General features: G+C 49.7%; 1 protein-coding gene across 1 annotated transcript in view; it reads left to right on the forward strand.

Annotated features, from left to right (window-relative positions):
• EPHA10 (EPH receptor A10) overlaps positions 1 to 18,657 on the forward strand; it is a 40,921-nt gene that overhangs the window by 17,873 nt on the left and 4,391 nt on the right. Inside the window, 4 exon segments of the mRNA XM_007453797.1 lie at positions 7,844 to 7,977; positions 10,398 to 10,569; positions 14,516 to 14,624; positions 18,484 to 18,545. Coding sequence (XP_007453859.1) covers positions 7,844 to 7,977; positions 10,398 to 10,569; positions 14,516 to 14,624; positions 18,484 to 18,545 — 477 coding nt within the window.

Below are 18,657 nucleotides of genomic sequence, written 5' to 3' on the forward strand. Positions count from 1 at the left end.
GCCTTTCTCACTTTCTCCACTTTTATCTCATCTCATCCTGTTTCTTTTTCTTCTCCATCTGTTTTCTCTTCATGGCCTTCTGCTCCTATTTCAGGAGGCTGTGTTTTCTTTCATCTTCTTCAAGATGCCAAACAGCCTCCTTACTTGTTCTTCTAACTGTCATATTAATCGCTCTTAAAGATCTGCTCCTCCTGAGTCTTCATTTTTTAAAAAAATTTGTTTATTTATTTTTGGCTGCTTTGGGTCTTCGTTGCTGCATGTGGGCTTTCTCTAGTATGGCAAGTGGGGGCTACTCTTCATTGCGGTGTGCGGGCTTCTCATTGTGGTGGCTTCTCTTTGCTGTGGAGCATGGGATCTAGGCGTGCGGGCTTCAGTAGTTGCAGCGTGAAGCTCAGTAGTTGTGACTCGCGGGCTCTAGAGCGTAGGCTCAGTAGTTGTGGTGCACGGGCTTTGTTGCTCCGTGGCATGTGGGATCTTCCCGGACCAGGGCTCGAACCTGTGACCCCTGCATTGGCAGGCAGATTCTTAACCACTGTGCCACCAGGGAAGTCCCCTCCCGAGTCTTTAGAGTAATACTTTATTTTGCTTATTCAGAAATATTTTTTCATATGCCCAATTTCTTAGTGTTTTCTGTTTACTTGTTCTCGAACAAGGAAATAGCTGATGTTTACCAAAAAACCCAAAAACCAAAACAAGGTATATGAATTGTCCTTTTTGCTGGTTTGTGAGGCTTTCAGCTGCAAGTAACGGTACGTCTCAGTGCAAATGACATTTGACTGAAATGACTTATTAACTTACCTAAGAAGAGGGGAATTAGAGCTTGGTTAATTCAGCAGCTCAACAGTGCCCTCAGGGACCCAGGTTCTTTCTTTCTCTCCACTCTGCCATCCTTATAACATAGGCTGGCTCCCTTATGGTGGCAAGTTGGATGCAGCTGCTCCAGACATCATCATATCCTTACCATCCAGGGCAGAAAAAGAACTGTTTCTTCCTTGTTGGTATCTTTTTTTTTTTTAAGTTGTGACTCTATTCCTTTATTTCTTTTTTCTTAATAGATCTTTACTGGAGTATAATTGCTTCACAATACTGTGTCAGTTTCTGTTGCACAACAAAGCAAATCAGCCATATGCATACACATGTCCCCATATCCCCTCCCTCTTGAGCCTCCCTCCCATCCTCCCTATCCCACCCCTCTAGGTCATCGCAAAGCACCGAGACCATCTCCTTGTGCTATGCTGCTGCTTCCCACCAGCCAGCTATTTTACATCCAGTAGAGTATATATGTCGATGCTACTCTCACTTTGCCCCACCTTTGCCCTCCCACCCCATGTCCTCAGTTGCAGGGCAGGAATAAAGACGTAGACATAGAAAATGTTGGTATCTTTTTAAAAGCCAGAAACCTTTCCCATAATCCCTCCTCCCCTTAGGTGACTTCTCCTTTTGCTGGCCAGAACTGGATTAGGAACCCAGCCCTAACCCAATTATTGGCAAAGGGAATGAGTGCACACAGATGTTTTAGAACAATCAGAATTAACCTGAGTCATCTCAGGGCAGACAGTAGACCCTGAATCAAAAACTGGGCTCAGTCAGCAGGGAAGGGGGACATGGCCGTTGGATAGGTTTCCAGTAGTGTCTGCTGTACACTCAGCTCCACTTTGGTGCTGACTGATCTCATTACCAATCTACAGTGGGAGGGCAGGGGCTTGGGCTCACTTTTTAGCTCCATTGTCAGGATTTATCAGGCTTTCATCTAACATAGCTCTGCGGGGCTGAAATGCAACCTTCTCCTACCTCTATATCCTGGCCATCTGATAACTTTCAGCAAATGTAGTTTTTAAAAATGACATTCCTGGCTCTTTCCGATCTCTGCCCTCCATCTGTATCTACAAGGGATTGTGCCCCTTCCTAGGATGTTTCATCACTCTTCTTACCTTTGTGCCTACATCTTTTCTGGGAGCTGCCATCTCCAAGTGTATCTAGGCTGAGAGGCACTCTCCCGAGAGGGGGAAGAACACTTTTCCTTCAAAGCAGCTATGCAGTAGAGTGATGGCTGTGCGTTCGTTGTCCAGTTGACAAAGACCTTGCTTTTTTTTTTTTTTTTTTTTTTTTTTAAGGGTCAGACAGTGGGAGGAAGGATAAAGGATCTTCCAAGTTATTTTCAGGATGGGAGGCAGTGTCACTCTGTGAGCAGCATAGCCTGGGGGTGCACTACAGTTGTATTTTTCAGTCCAGTACCACTGGCTTTAGCGTAGGTGGAAATATGCCACTCTACTCCCCATCACCCCATTCTGGCAATCAGCTGTCAAGATTAGTTTACGGTGACATTCTGTGTTTTCAACTCTTTCTGTATCTTTGGGTCTTAATTAGAATTTGGGGGAGACTGGAGGTGGAGCCTGTTAGATGGTTACCATTTAAAACTGGAAGCCATGTTTATACGCTTTTCTAAGAGTGAGCTGCATATGCCCTTCTCTCCACTTCCTCGGCCCGTTGCCACCTGCTGTCCACTTCCCCTCTATCCCCTGAAGTCACCAGGAACCTCCACATTGTTAAAGCCAGTGGGCACTTTGAATCATCTTGCCCCGTCTCTGCTCAGCATATGACACTGCCAACCAGCAGTTCCTCTTGCTGGTAAACTTGGTATTGAATGCTTGTCCTGTGTCAGGTATTGTGCTAAGCTCTCCATATGCATTAACTCATAAAATTCTCACAGCAGGCCTAAGTAGGTCATTATTGTTTCCAGTCTACATATAAGGAAACCGAGGCTCTTGCTTGTGGCCCAATAGCTAATAACTGGAAGAGTCAGGAAGGAACCTTCCTAAATGTCCTCTTCCCTGGGCTTCTGTAGCCTTCTTTGCTCCTGGCTTTTCCTCCTACCTCTCTGGCTTCTCCTTTCCAAGCTCCTCTTCCTTTGCCTGCCTTTTCTTGGGCTTGTTTCCTGAAAGCTTTGCCTTCTCTCTCTCTGTGCATTGCCCTGGGCAGTTTCATCGAATCACCTCCTGATGGCTCTCGGATCTCTATCACCCTCCCAGGTACCTTTTGGGAGCCTTGGAACCACTTATCCAGCTGCCTTTCTGGCATCTTCTCTTGGGAACCCCTCTGCTCAACACACTTAAAGTGAAGTCATGATCTTTCCTCCCAGTAACCTGGTGGTACCTTATTCTGGCATGATTACACTTTTGTTTGTTTCTTTTTGTTTGCTACTGTCTGTCCCCCCAACATTATCTAGACTAGGTTCTCAAATCTGTCTGTACACTGGAATCATTGAGAAGCTTTTGAAAAAGATGCTAATGCCTGAGTCCCACCCCACAGAAATTATGATTTAATTGCTTTGGGTTTATGACCTGGGCATAAATACTTTTTTTTAATTGTGGTAAAAAAACATATAACGTGAAATTTACCAAATTAACCATTTTTAAGTGTACAGTACAGTAGTGTTCACTATATGCAATTATTGTACAACAGACCTCTAGAACGTTTTCATCTTGCAAAATGCAAACTCTATACCCCTTGAACAACAACTCCTCTTTTGCCTTCCCCCCAGACCCTGGCAACCACCATTCTGCTTTCTAAGAGTTCGATTACTTTAGATAGTTCATAGAAGTGGAGTCATGCAGAATCTGTCTTTTCGCGACTGGCTTATTTCACTCAGCATAATGTCCTCAAAGTTCATCCATGTTGTTGCATGTGATGGGATTCCCTTTTTTTTAGGCTGAATAGTATTCCATTGTATGTCTGCATCACATTATTTTTTCCCCCAGCTTTATTGAGATATAATTGAATTACACCTTTGTGTAAGTCTAAGGTGTACAAATGTGATGATTTGGTGTATGTGTGTATTGTGAAAGGATTGCCATGGGAAGGTTAGTTCACACATCCATCACCTCACATAAGTATGTTTTATGAGTCTGGTGAAAACATTCAAGATCTCTCTTAGCAGTTTTCAACTACACCATGCCATACATTAGATCCCCAGATGTAATTAATCTTATAATTGGAAGTTCGTACCCTTGACCAACATCTCCCCATTTCCCCCACGCCCTAGCTCTTGTCAAAAACCAATCTACTCTCTGTTTCTATGAGTTTGGCATTTAAAAAAAATTATATATATATTTATTTATTTATGGCTGCATTGGGTCTTCGTTGCTGCACACGGGCTTTCTCTAGTTGCGACGAGTGGGGGCTACTCTTCGTTGTGGTGCACGGCCTTCTCATTGCGGTGGCTTCTCTTGTTGTGGAGCACGGTCTCTAGGTGTGCGGGCTTCAGTAGTTGTGGCACGTGGGCTTCAGTAGTTGTGGCTCGCGGGTTCTAGAGCGCAGGCTTAGTAGTTGTGGCACACAGGCTTAGTTGCTCAGCGGCATGTGGGATCTTCCCGGACCAGGGCTCGGACCCACGTCCCCTGCATTGGCAGGTGGATTCTTAACCACTGCACCAGAGAAGTCCCGAGTTTGGCATTTTTAGATTCTACATATAAGTGAGATCATGCAGTATTTGTCTCTCTCTCTGTCTTATTTCACTTAGCATAATGCCCTCAAGGTTCATCTGTGGTTTTGCTAATGGCAGGATATCTTTTTTTAATTGCTGAATAACATATCATTAAATACATACGTATATAATTTTCTTGTCTTTGTCCGTTCATCTGTCAACAGACACTTATGTTGTTTCCATATCTTGGCTATTGTGAATAATGCTGCAGTGAACGTGGAAGTGCAGAAGTTTCTTCAGAATTGTGATTTCATTTCCTTGGGCTATATACTCAGAAAAGGGATTGCTACATCACATGGTAGTTCTGTTTTTATTTTATTGTATTTTTTTAATCAATTTTTTAATTGAAGTATAGTTGATTTACAATGTTGTGGTAATTTCTGCTGTACAAGGTGATTCAGTTATATGCATATATACATTTTAAAATATTTTTTCCATTATAGTTTTTCATAGGATACTGAATATAGTTCTCTGTGCTATTCAATAGGGCCTTGTTTTTTATCCATTCTCTGTATAAAAGCTTACATCTGCTAAACCCAACCTCCCACTCCACCCCTCCTCCAGCCCCCTCCCCCTTGGCAACCACCAGTCTGTTCTCTATGTCCTTGATTCTGTTTATTTTTCATAGATAGGTTCATTTGTGTTATATTTTAGATTCCACATATTAAGTGATATCATATGGTATTTGTCTTTCTCTTTCTGACTTCACTTAGTATGATAATCTCTAGTTGCATCCTATTTTTATTTTTTTAAGGAACCTCCATACTGTTTTCCATAGTGGCTGTACCAATTTACATTCCCACCAACAGCGCACAGGGTTCCATTTTCTCCATAGCCTCGTCAACACTTGTTATTTTCTATTTGTTTTGTTTTGTTTGCTGTTGTTGTTTGTTTGTTTGTTTTTGATCCTAACAGGTATGAGGTGATATCTCATTGTGGTTTTGACTTCCATTTCCCTGATGATTAGTGATATTGAGTATCTTTTCATGTGCTTATTGCCCATTTGCACATCTTCTTTGGAGAAATGTTTATTCAAGTCCTCTGCCCATTGGGTTATTTTTGGGGTTTTGTTGTTATTGTTGAGTTGTAGGAGTTCTTTTTATGTCCTGGATATTAACCCCTTATCAGATATGTGGTTAGTAAATATATCCCCCCATTCCAGAGGTTGCTTTTTCACTCTGTTGATTGTTTCCTTTATTGTACAGATGTTTTTAGTTTGATGTAGTGCCATTTGTCTATTTTCGTTTTTGTTGCCTGTGTTTTGGTGTCATATTCAAGAAATCATTGCCAAATCCAATATCATGAAGCTTTTCCTCTATATTTTCTTCTAGGAGTTTTATAGTTTCAGGTCTTACATTTAGGCCTGTAATTCATTTTGAGTTAATTTTTGTGTGTGGTGAAGGTAAGGGCCCAAATTCATTCTTTTGCATGTGGATATTCAAATTCCCCAGCACTGGGGACTTCCCTGGTGGTCCAGTGGTTAAGACTCTGCGCTTCCAATGCAGGGGGCGTGGGTTCAATCCCTGGTTGGGGAACTAAGATCCACATGCTGCACAGCATGGCCAAAAAACAAAACAAAACAAAAATCAAATTCTCCAGCATCATTTGTTGAAGATACTTTCCTTTTCCCACTGTGTGGCCCTGACATCCTTGTAGAGGAGCATTTGACCATATATGTGAGGGTTTACTTTTGGGCTGTCTGTTCTGTTCCATTGGTCTATAGTTCTGTTTTTATGCCAAGTACCATACTGTTTTGTTTACTGTAGGTTTGTAACATTTTGAAGTAAAAAAGTGTGAGGCTTCCTGGTTTGCTTTTCTTTCTCAAGATCATTTTGACTGTTCATGGTCCTTTGAGATTCCATATGAATATTAGAATTTTTTTTCTATTTTTGGAAAAAATGCAATGGGATTTTGATAGGAATTGCACTGAATTTTTTTAGGTCACTTTCGGTAGTATGGACATTTTGACAGTATTAAGGCTACACTCCATAAATATGGATGTCTTTTTTTTTTAAACACAGATTTTATTTGTTTATTTATTTATTTATTTATTTATTTATGGCTGTGTTGGGTCTTAGCTGTGGCACGTGGGAACTTTTGTTGCAGTACACGGGCTCTTCACTGCGGTGTGCGGGCTTCTCTCTACTTGTGGCACGTGGGCTTCTCTCTAGTTGTGATGCGCAGACTCTGTAGTTGTGGCACGTGGGCTCCAGAGCACGTGGGCTCTGTAGTTGTGGCGTGTGGGCTCAGTGGTTGCGGCACGCAGGTTTAGTTGCCCCACGGCATTTGTGATCTTATTTCCCCGAACAGGGATCGAACCCACGTCCCTGGCATTGGAAGGAAGATTCTTAACCACTGGACCCCCAGGGAAGTCCCAATAAATATGGATGCCTGTTTATTTGTGTCTTCTTCAGTTTCTTTCAGCAGCGTCTTGTAGTTTTCAGTGTGCAAGTCTTTTGTTTTTCTGGTTAAGTTTATTCCTAAATATTTTATCTTTTTTGATGCTCTGGTAAGTGGGATTGTTTACTTAATTTCTATTTCATATTGTTCATTGTTAGTGTGTAGAAATGCAAATGATTTTGTGATTTGATTTTGTATCCAGCAGCTTTGCTGTATTTGTTCTAACAGTGTTTTCTGTGGAATCTTTGGGGTTTTCTACATATAAGATTATGTCATCTGTGGAGAGAGATCATTTTACTTCCTCCTTTCCAATCTGGATGCCTTTTCTTTCTTTTTCTTGCCTAATTGATCTGTCTAGGGCTCCCAGTACTGTGTTGAATAGAAGTGGCAAGAGTGGGCATCCTTGTCTTACTCCTGATCTTCAAGGGAAAACTTTCAGTTTTTCACCATTGAGTATGATGTTAGCTGTGGGCTTTTCATATATGGCCTTTATTATGTTGAGGTAGGTTCCTTCTATCCCTAGTTTGTTGAGTATATGACCTCTTGCCCAGACTGTTAGAATAGTTAAGTAGCTTGTCTTCCTGCCTTCTGTGCTCCCTAATGTCTCCAAACCGCAGAGACAGAGCTGTAGAAAGAGCCTGGGGGATTAGAACCAGCCACCATGAGGGAAGCTGGAGTATAGGGTGTGGGCAAGCAGCACGTGGCCTGATGCTTTCCCCCTAGGAGCCAGGGAAGCAGAGAGCTGTGGGGTGAGAGGGGCCTCCCTTCCCTCTAGTCCCGCAAAGACGCTATCCCTCAAGCCCCGTACCTCAGGAACATCCTGTCCCCCACAGACCCTTTGGTCATGCTTCTGTGGCTCCAGTAGCCCCGCCCCTAATCCCCGCTTGTCCAGGCTTTCCAGCCCCTGTCCCTGCCCCACAGTCAGATCTGGGTCCAGAACCTTGCATTACTTACTTTCAGCGCCATGGGAGGAGGATGAGATCCGCAGGGACCGAGTGGAGCCCCAGAGTGTGTCCCTGTCATGGCGGGAGCCCATCCCCGCTGGAGCCCCTGGGGCCAATGGCACGGAGTATGAGATCAGATACTATGAAAAGGTGAGTTGGTGTCTGGGAGGGACCTGGGGCTGCATTCCTGGCTGTGATCTGCCCCCCTCACCCGCTGGCTTCCTTCTCTTCATAAGCACCTCCCAGCAGAAGTCCTTCTTACTTTCCTTCTAAACATTTCCACAGGCCCCCTAAGGGGCCTCCCCAGCTGGGGTTTCTTCCTGTCCTTTCCTCACCATGGACCCCACTGCTCTCCCTCTTTCCCCACGTCTCCTTTCATCACTGGCCATCATGTCCATTTTCACCACTTCTGCCTAGTGTGTACAGTTGACAAGAAGCCTTCTCTGGGGGCTGATCCAGATTTTGTGTGGCGAAATCATGTACATACAATTTGCAATCCTTTTAAGAAAAAGAATGCAGAAATACATTGTTTCAAATTTTACAGAAAGGTACCACGGTGGGAGCACATTGCTAGGTCATGGGGCCCCCCGTGTTGGTAAACGTTTAGCAGCCAGCTCTGCAGAACAGTGAACGTGTGCATTATTATTATAATTTTGCTGACGTGAGGAATGTGTAGCCCATCGTTTACAAATAAGAATAGAAAATATACAGCGATCCTTGCTGTAAACTCCATATTGCCGGTTGGTTCTCATAGGATACTTCTTGCTGATTTTTGCTGACCTCTTGTATCTGTTGTCATCTGTGGTTGCAGCTCAACCATGGTTTGACAAGTGGAGTTACATCCGGATCCACTGTCTCTTTTCCGCATAAGTTAATAAACTTATGAATTTAAATTCAAACTGTTTGACATGTAATCTGCAGTTAAACTGTTTCTCACCTTGGTGTCAATTGTATTCATTAAAGCGAAACCTTGCTTTCAACTTAGCATTACATGTGTCAGGACTTCACTCCCTCCTCAGTGACTCCAGGGAGTTCTTTGCTGAATCAGTCAAAGTTTTTGAATACGAGAAGTCTGGAGAGCTGTGAGTTGAGAGAGAGAGACAGAGACAGAGAGAGAAAGACAGAGAGAGAAAGAGGGAGTTGGGGGCTTTCAGCATAGAGATAGTAGCTGAAGCCAAGGGACCAGAAGGGATGACCAAGGGAGGGGGGCATGAATGAGAAGAGAAGTCAGGGTAGAGCTCTGGGGATCCCTGATGTCTAGGAGACCGCAGCGAAGGTCACTGGGAAGGAGCTAGGCACGCAGCAGTTGCTTAGAAAGGGCTCATTGAACTGACACTTGGGGATCACTGCATAGATACAGTCCCAGCACTGAGCTGGGTGGATGCTTCCAGGCCCTTAGGGAGTTTGAAGTTGCTGGGAACAAAAACCCTTGAAAAGAGGAGCCAGTACCAAAGGGGCTGTGTTTGAAAGCCTTCAGGAACGTCTCACGGAGCCCGATGACCAGAAGTGTGGCTGGTGTCATGAGCTCCTCACGCCGACTTCTCTCTGTGCACCAGCTCCACCTCCTCTGCACGAGCCTTGCTCCTAGCACCTGGTAGCTGCCGAGGCTGGCAGCCTTGCCCCTTTCCCCCTCCCTGCCCTGAGCCTGTCCCGTCTCATAGGTCATGCAGTCATTGCACTGTCTTTCGGTGGTTTGTTCAAATGCCCGGAAGGGAGATTCTGATTGGCCCAGCTTGGGTCAGAGTCTTCCCTGATTCCTGAATACCATGGCCCTAGAACTGGGGCCACAGGTGTAGGGGAGGTGCACCTCTGGGGGCTGTGAGTGTGGCAGGGGCTCTAATAAGGGGGTGTGGGCAGAGACAAAATAATGGTGGCATGTCCAGCAGGTACCGTTATCAGATGTGTTGGGGGCAGGACGATGTAGAGCACAGAGCACGGGACCTGAAGGAATCGAGAAGGTGTCACGCCAACCCTTCTTTGATGTGAGCCTCACCTGTTAAAGGATATAGGAATGCTGCTGTGAGGACTGTAGGAAGTTGGCTCCTATAGGGTCTAGCCCAGCAGCGGGCAGTGAGTGGACCGTTGCTGGGGGCCTTGGGAGAGCCTCTGTACCCCTCTGAGCCCGATTCCTTATCTGTGAATCCATGCCTTGCAGGACATTGTGAAAGTCCGATGCCAAGGGGAAGGAAAAGCTGTGTGATCCGACAAGGGCCGAGCAGGTGTCAGGCCCTTGTCTTCTTTCCTCTGAGGGGTCAGGTGCAGCTCACCCTCTGGACTGCCAGGCCCTGATGCCCTTCATCCTAGCATCCCTATGAAGGCCAGCATCTTCTCTAAAGTTTCTCTTACTTGGAGGTGGGGCTGTTCTCAGCTACAGGTACCACCGAGTATGGGTGGGAGCTCGTGGTGGAGAAAGGGGCTGGTGATCCTATGGAAGAAAGCTGTGGCATCTCCCCAAGACAAGTGGAGTCATTCCACCAGCCCAGGCTCCTCCCTACTCCTTTCCCCCGACATTCTCCGAGGAGCGTGGGGCCAGCCCTGGGTCTGGGCCTCACTTCTCGGTCCCTCCCCAGGGTCAGAGCGAGCAGACTTACTCCACGGTGAAGACAGGGGAGCCTGCGGTCACCGTTACCAACCTCAAGCCAGCTACCCGCTACGTCTTTCAGATCCGGGCGGCTTCCCCGGGCCCCTCCTGGGAGACCCAGAGCTTCAACCCCAGCATTGAAGTGCAGACCCCGGGGGAGGGTAAGTGATGTGTCAAGAGAAAACCCAGCCTAGGGCTGGAGCAGGGAGGCAAATTGGGGCGGGGCGGGGGGGGGTGTTATCTGTGCAATTAAGGGAAACTGCAGAACAGTTCAGTCACAACCTAATTAATGGATGAATTTGGTTGGACTTCCCTGGCCGTTCAGTGGTTAGGACTTTGCGATTCTGCTGCAGGGGGCACGGTGGAACTGGTGGGAGAACTAAGATCCCACGTGCTGCTCAGTGTGGCCAAAAAAAAAAAAAAAAAAAAAAAATTGGAATCCAACAGCTAGTGGCTTAGACTGGGAACCTGTCCTGGAGGAAATCACAGGGGAGGGGCCCACAAACAGCTATAACCCAGGTCTCAGCTGGTGTCTCCTTGCCTCTCAGAACCTCCCATGTCTCGTGGAAACATCCTGTGCCCTCTCCAAGATTCTTCTCTTTTCTTGGAAGAAATTTTTGTCTCCCGGTCACTTCTTGCCCTTGACCACTAAATTCTCGTTCCCATCCTACTGCTTTGTCGCTGCCATGATACAGACTCAAACCTGGGCCCCCGACCCTCTTCCCACTAGGCCTTACAGTGTGAAGCAGAGGGGTGAGGCCCAGCTCACCCTCTGTACTGCCAGGCCCTGACATCCATCATCCTAGCATCCAACCTTCCCTGAGGGTTGGGGCACATGAAGGGAGTTGCACCTGCAGCGGTAAACAAAACAAAACACCAGGAGAAGTGGTTAGGATTCGGTGCTTTCATTGCCAGGGCGTGGGTTCAATCCCTGGTCAGGGAACTAAGACCTCATGAGCTGCGTAGTGCGGCCAAAAACAAACAAAAAAACACCAGGAGAATTGTACACTTTCAATGGGTGAATTGTATGGTATGAGAATAATTTCTCAATAAAGCTCTTATCAAAACAAAGCAAAACAAAAGCTGAACATCAGATATTCCCAATCCTAAAGCAGCTCCAGCTCTTCGCATGGTATGGTGCTACCCCCTCCTCCCTTGGCTTCCCTCCCCTGGTTCCTCTTCTCTCCACCCACCCCCGGGTCCCCCTCCTGATGCGTGCAGAGCATTTAGCGCTCTCTTTTGTTGTTCTGCTGCTAACCCAGCCCTCAGGATCTCACCTCTATCTACCCGAGCAGCTCACGAAAGTATTTTCCCGGACAAAGGCAGTTCCCCCTAAGAGGCATCCTGGCACCAGCTGTCAAGATAATAATTCTTTCCAACCTGCTACATGAGTCTAATCCAAGATAGGAAGAGTTCTGAGCCCAAAGGGAGGTGGAGATAAAATGTTGAGGGAGTTTGAGTTCTGGGAAAGGAAACAGCACTTCTTGCTCGAATGCCTGTCTCTGCCAGACCTCGGCCAGGTGCTGGCAAGAGATTAGAGCTGTGTCTTGAAGGCTGGGGAACGTCTGAGTGTGTGGAGGTGGGCAGGGAAGGCATTTTGGATAGAGGAAGCCATCAGAACAAAGGCTCGCGGGTTTGGCTGGCGTGGGTGTGGCGGCGGGCGGGAGCTGGGAGCCAGTAGCTGAAGAGGGCTGATGACTTCCCTTAATTTGGTGCTTCTTAGTTGGTAGATACTCTGCTCAGCTTCCGGGCAGCCTCCTTTGCTGTGGCCCTGGCTGTGGGGTGTGGTTCCCCAATCTGCAGAGTACTTTTTCCAGTGAGCTGTGACCCCAAATCAGGATCACGAGGAAGGACCATGATTCACCGCTGTATTAGTTACCCGTTGCTGTGTAGCAAATCACCCCAAAACTCAGCGGCCAAAAACAACAGATGTTTATTATCTCATGGTTTCCTTGGGTCAGGAATATGGGCAAGGCTTAGCTGGGTGCTACCTGTCTCAGGTCTCTCAAAGGCTGCAATCAAGGTGTCCTCTGAGGCTGCGGTCATCTCCAGGCTTACCTGGGGCGGAATGGGGAGGGGGTGTCTGCCCCCCCCCCCCCCCCCCCCCGCTCGGGCTCTTGCTGGCTGTCTGTGGGAGGCAGGCACATGCCTCCTGGGCTTCTCCAAGGGCTATTTATAACCCAGCAACTAGATTCTTCCAGAGACTGCGAGAGAGAGCGCAAGAGGGCACCCGAGACAGAAGCCAGTCTCTTGTAACCTAATCATGGAGGTGACATCCCATCACTTTTGTCGTATTCTGTTCATGAGAAGCAAGTGACTATGTTCCGCCCACACTCAAGGGGAAGGAACACCAGGAGGTGGCGAAGCCAGGAGGGCCATGTCAGAGGCTGCGGACCACAACCACTTTTATCTCCATCCTCAGTTTCCGCGTCCACATGGATACTGCATTTCAAACAGTCCTTGGCAACTCCACCGCTTGCTGCCACCAGCTGGACCCTGGACCCAGTTCCCCATCTCTGAAAATGTGGGCTCTGAAATCTTCTCTTTGACCCTGACCTTCTTGGCCTCTAACTCTCCCTTCCTCTTCTATCCCTTTTCCTCACTTGCTCTGTGACATCCTAATAGCAGCTCTTGGGATCTGACCTCATCTCCCAGGCTCTCAGCCCCTCCTGTCCCCACAATCATCTCTCCCCAGTGAGCACAGAATCTCCCTGGCAGAAACATGCCCCACCTCTGCCGGCCCTCATTCCCCGGACATCGTGCCGCACCTGTTCCGCTAGTCCCCAGGCTTGGCTGTCCTCCTCTGTCCCTCGCCAAGGCTGCCTACAGAGTTGTATTTTTCTAATCTCAGTTTAGTCTTCAGGGCTGCGTAGCATTTTCCCCGTTCTCGACAGTTACCCCAAACTGTCACGTCTCTCAAACACCTCCCCTCTCTCCCCGCTCCCGAGCCAGCAGATCCCCTCACTCCTCTCCCTGTGGGCAGGAACTCTGTCTATTGCTCGAGCTCCCTGTTACCCTCGGGATATCCTGGCTCATACTCCTGGCCTAGCATTCAAGGACCTTCTGGTTCTGTCTCCTCCCCCAGTTCCCTTCACCCTCCTGCCCTCCAGCTTCATACCTTCATATCTTGCATCTGCATCTCTGCCTCCAGGCAGTCTGTTTTCCAGCCACATGGGATGACTTGCCGGTTTCCAGACCCAGCAGGTGCATCTAAGCATCATCAACAACCCTTTCAATCTTCCAGGTCCAGTGCAGATGACGCCTTTTCTGCAAACCTTCCTCGCTGGCTTTAGGAAGAAATTATCATGCCTCTGCTCAGCTCTGCTCATGTCTCTGTTTCTTTTTTTCATTCTACAGTTAAGATTTTTCATTTCTGTCTCCCGCACTGGTCGGTACACCCCTCCAGAGCAGGGATTTTGGCTCATCCATTGCTATCTCCCCAGAACTAGTGCCAGCCTGGCACACATGTTGGATGGATGGATGGTTGGATGGATGGATGGATGGATGGATGGATGGATGGGGCTGAGAGCCTGGCTCTTCCCCTGGGGAAACAGTTCAAAGCAGAGGATTTAGGAATCAGGTTCGAATCCTAGGTTCACTGTTTGTTAGCTGTGTGACCTTGGGCAAATTACACAACTTTTCTCAGTGTCAGTTTCCTCTGCTATAAAATGGAAACAGTAACACCTTACTGGCTTGGATCACTTAGTCTTGAATGGAGCAAGTGTGCATTAAATGTTAACTCATCATTATTGCTGGTGACAGTTCTGGATGGGGGCTGGGGAGCTTGGACGAGAGGCCATCCCCCTGCAGAGCTACCTTCATTGTGCATCAGAAAGGCAAAAAGGGAGGCCTGGGCCTGCCTGTCTGGATGCCTGCTCCTCTCTCTCAGAGCTGGGCTGCAGTGGAAGTGCCTTGCCCTGGGAAAGGAGGAAGCTCCAGGTGCCACTGTGGCTGGTGGGGCTGCCTTGGTCCCTTGCCGCCGGGAGGCCGGGCCGAGTGCGGAGGTGCTGTGGGAATCCTGCTGTGGGGTGAGCACAGGAGTCTGTCCTGGAGCTTCCCCGGGAGCCTGGTCCTCTGCCTCTCTCAACCTCGTGGTTTCCCTCCCAGCTGCCTCGGGGTCCAAGGACCAGAGCCCCGCAGTCGTCGTCACCATTGTGACCATCTCAGCCCTCCTCGTCCTGGGCTCTGTGATGAGCGTGCTGGCCATTTGGAGGAGGTAGGTGGCTGGTCCCAGCCTGGATGATGCCTGATGGGCCATGTCCCTGTGCACATTCACATGTGCTCACAGGCACCCATGTCTGTATCTGCATTTGCACCCGTGCGGATGTGCACGGGCGAGCACACCGCTGTGTAGATATAGGCGTGGCTGGTGTGGTCCTGGCCCTCCTCCCACCGTCCCGACACCCTGCTCCTGCAGTCGGCAGCATGGCAGCCAGCATGGCAGCTAGCTCAGCCGCTCTGGGATGAAGGGGATTTAGCTCCTTAACTCATTAAATGTCAGAAGGCATCGCTGAGGATGGAATCAAGCTCCAGCTGCTCCGGTGTGATTAGGATCCTCCTGAGGCACTCAGAGGCCCCCAGCCCCTGCCCGAAAGGGATCTGGAGGCCCTTCAACACAGGCAAAAGGAAGAAAGGCAGAAATTTTGTGTGTGTGTGTGTGTGTGTGTGTGTGTGTGTGTGCGCACGCGCGCGCGCACACGCCCTCGCCTACGTGCAGGGAGAACAGGGAGGGGAACTCATAAACCAGAAACCCCCAACCCCCAGCAGAAGAAGCTGGCAGAGTGGGCAGAGAAAGGGGATGGGAGGAGGGGCAAAGATGTGGAGCTTGGGTCTGGCTCAGGGAAGATTCCGGCCCTTTGGCATGCAGCAGAAATCTCATGGCATATATATCACGCTTCTCTCCAGGGCCACAATCTGCCACATGCAGTGGCACCCCGGGTGGGTTCCAGGCTGGGGCTGAGGTCAGCAGACTGGAGGGGCTGGAAAGTCTGCATGTGACAGGCTGGAGTGGGGGGAGCACAGGAGAGAAATGGGCTGGCCCCGGAGCCACACATCAGCATCCTGGAACCACCTGTGGGCTGGAGGGACCGTGAGATTTCACTTGGCTCGGAGGGGACTGTTTGCTTGGGCTTGAATAAGGTGCTGAAAGTGACTGAGGAGGAGAGAGTCTGGGAGCCAGCTCTGCCCGGGCCAGGTGAGTCAGGAAGGCAGGGCAAGAGTGGAATCTCTGTCCTCACAGAGCTTAAAGGTCCTTACATGAGACCTGTTGGAAAAGCGGGAATGGACAGGAGCTGAGAGCATCTTGTCCTGGCTGTGAGCTCAGGGTCTCTGGGAGGCAGAAGGAGGAAAGGGGAGAGAGGTGAGCAAGGAGGGCCTCTTCAGGCAGACTCTACAGAACAGAGGCAGCTGCCCAGCAGCTCCTCGGAGACAGATGCACCAGAGCAGGCAGAGTAAGCCAGGGGTGGATTTCACAACCTGCTCAGAATCAAACAACACCAAAATGAGAATCTGCCTGGTCTAGCGCTGATGTGCAGAGGCACACATCTCCAGCACGTGTATCCCAGCTTTGCAGACAGTAACACCTCCCTCAGCCGTCTCCTCCTCTCGCGGTCTCTGCGGTATCCGCTCTGTGCGGTGGGCTCCTTACCTCCACTTTCCCTCCCCGGTCCATCTTGCGTCACCCAGTGGGAGCTTCTCATTTTCTCTGCCATCACTCCTCCAGCCACTCAGCCTTGCCCCCTTCATCCCTCGTTACCTCTCCCAGGTGTTCCCCTCATTCATGGAAGTCCTGTTCCCATGCTGGATGACTTCAGTAGCCACTGGAGGACCTGCCCCACCCCTTGGCCTCTGGGTTCTTTGACTCCCTTGTTTCTGCGGACCTTCTCTCCTGTTCCATCTCAGCTGCCCTCTCCCATCTCCTGCCGTGGACCTGGCCATTACCCCAAATACCCGACTTCGGCTTGTGCCTTGCAGACTCCCCGTCCTTGCAGCTCGCTCCCTCAGCCACGTCTGCTGCACCTGCCCTTTAATAGCAACTTTAACCGCTCAACTTCTCGCCCCCAAGTCTACACACCTGCCTATCTCTGCATCCATCCTCCCCCTCCTTTGGCTCTAGAGGAGGTGCCATTCTCCCGGCCAGGATCTTCCACCTGTGACCGTCCTTCCTACCATCTCGGGAGCCCATTGCTATTGATAACGCCCACTTCCTCCGCACTTGATAGCTAACATTTATTTCGTGCTTAGTAAGCTCTTGGCACCAGTGTGATCAGGCACGGATGTCGTCATCCCGATTTTATTAAAGAGAAAACCCAGCCACGTGGTTCCACAGGCAGAGAGTGGACCACCTAGGGAGCCGGTCGTCAGATTCCAGAGCCCACGCTGGCGACCGCCATCGTGACCACTCCAGACTACAGGACAGCCTCCTCTTTCCCACTGGTATCGAAACGTGGCCATCTCTCTCCAGTCTCCCCTAACCCCTCCTCCTAGAGCCTTCACGTGACCTCGTTCCTCTGCTCCAACTTTTCTTTTTTCTTTTTTTTTTTTTTTGCGGTCCCCGGAGAGAAAAACTTTATTTCAAACAGGTTCAGTGGTATGTATGCTATAGCAAAGTCTGGTTGTAATAGCAGTTTCATTCGGTACGCGGGCCTCTCCCTGTTGTGGCCTCTCCCGTCGCGGGGCACAGGCTCCGGACGCGCAGGCTCAGCGGCCACGGCTCACGGGCCCAGCCGCTCCGCGGCACGTGGGATCTTCCCGGACCGGGGCACGAACCCGCGTCCCCTGCGTCGGCAGACGGACTCTCAGCCACTGCGTCACCAGGGAAGCCCTGCTCCACCTTTTCTTTCCTTGCTTCCTGTGGTATCGCCCGCCACCTCCCCCCACCCCCGATTTCCCTTCTGGTTCCCTCCAGCTTCTCTGGTGGTTCTTTCATGATCTCCTCCATGGCATCCTTCTCTACCCAATTTTTAAATCGTGGGGGTCCTCAGACCTGTTCCCTGTCCCACTTCTCAGGCTCCCTCCTCTCCCTGGGCAGTACCCCCAGCTCCAGAGCTTGTATCTCCAGAGCACACCTCTCTGCCAAACTCCACTCACACACACAGCTAACTCCCTGCTCATTGAGTGTCCCTGCTTTTACCAGAGGCCCTGCAAACTCAAATGTCTAACTGAGAACTCCCGATCTCAGTAACTGGTACACCCCACACCCTGCTGGGCAAGCTGGAACCTGAGTTGTTCCAACCTTCCCCCTCTCCCTTTCTGCCTTCCAGCTATCTCCAAGCCCTGTGGCCCTGTCACCTAAATGTGACTTGAGTCCTCTTACTTTTCTCCGAGTCCACCACATAGCCTGAGCCACTGCCATCTCCTGCGGGGACACAGCAGCAGCTGGGGTGATCTTCCTAAAATACAAATTGAACCTTGGCTCAAAACCCCCCAGGGGGTTCTGGGGCCTCTGCCCCCAGAATAAAACCAAAGTCTTTATCTGGGCCTGCAAGGCCCTGCCTCAGGGGGCCCCAGATGCCAGCCTGTGGCTTTGTTGATCATGATGCAATCCTTTGGTCCATGGCTGCCTCTGTCTCAGGAAGCCATCCTTGATGGCCCCGGCCACGTCCGATCCATCTGTTAGGTGTTCCCCACGGCGCACCACCCTTCTTTGCTTGGACCTGTGAGTGGGCTTGTGGTTCCTTCTCAATGTTTGTTTTCCTGACTAGACTGAAAGCTGCCCCTGGACACAAGGTCTGCCTGTTTTGTTCAGCTGTAGGCAGGGGAGCAGCTTGGGCTTGAAGTCAGGGCATGGATTTGGGTGCCTCTGGAGTTGCAAGAATACACTGTGTCTCAAAGTGAAAATAACTAGGAATGCGGAGGCAGGTGAGGGGTTAGGTCTGGGGCTAGGGTTGTATGTGTGATGTGGGGAGAAGCTTTCAGACCAGCAGGACAAGAAGGCCCCTCCCCTGGGGCACAGACCTTATCCTTTTGGAGGGACAGAGAGGTGTCGCCCTGGGTGCTGGTGAGATGGGAAGGGCTGGGACAGCCTGGCTCAAAGAATGACTACGGACCCCCCGACCCCCAACCCCCTACCCCAGGACCTGCAGCTATGGCAAAGGAGGTCGGGATGCCCATGATGAGGAGGAGCTGTATTTCCACTGTGAGTTGTCTGGGCCTGACGCGGGGCGGGGCGGGCACCCCCCTACCTTACCCCTCAATCCTCTTCCTTGCTGCCATTGCATAACCCCCACTCCTCCAGTCGTGGAGGCCCC

The sequence above is a fragment of the Lipotes vexillifer genome, unplaced genomic scaffold (genome assembly GCF_000442215.2).
Source record: "Lipotes vexillifer unplaced genomic scaffold, Lipotes_vexillifer_v1.1 scaffold213, whole genome shotgun sequence".
Lineage (NCBI taxonomy): Eukaryota > Metazoa > Chordata > Mammalia > Artiodactyla > Lipotidae > Lipotes > Lipotes vexillifer.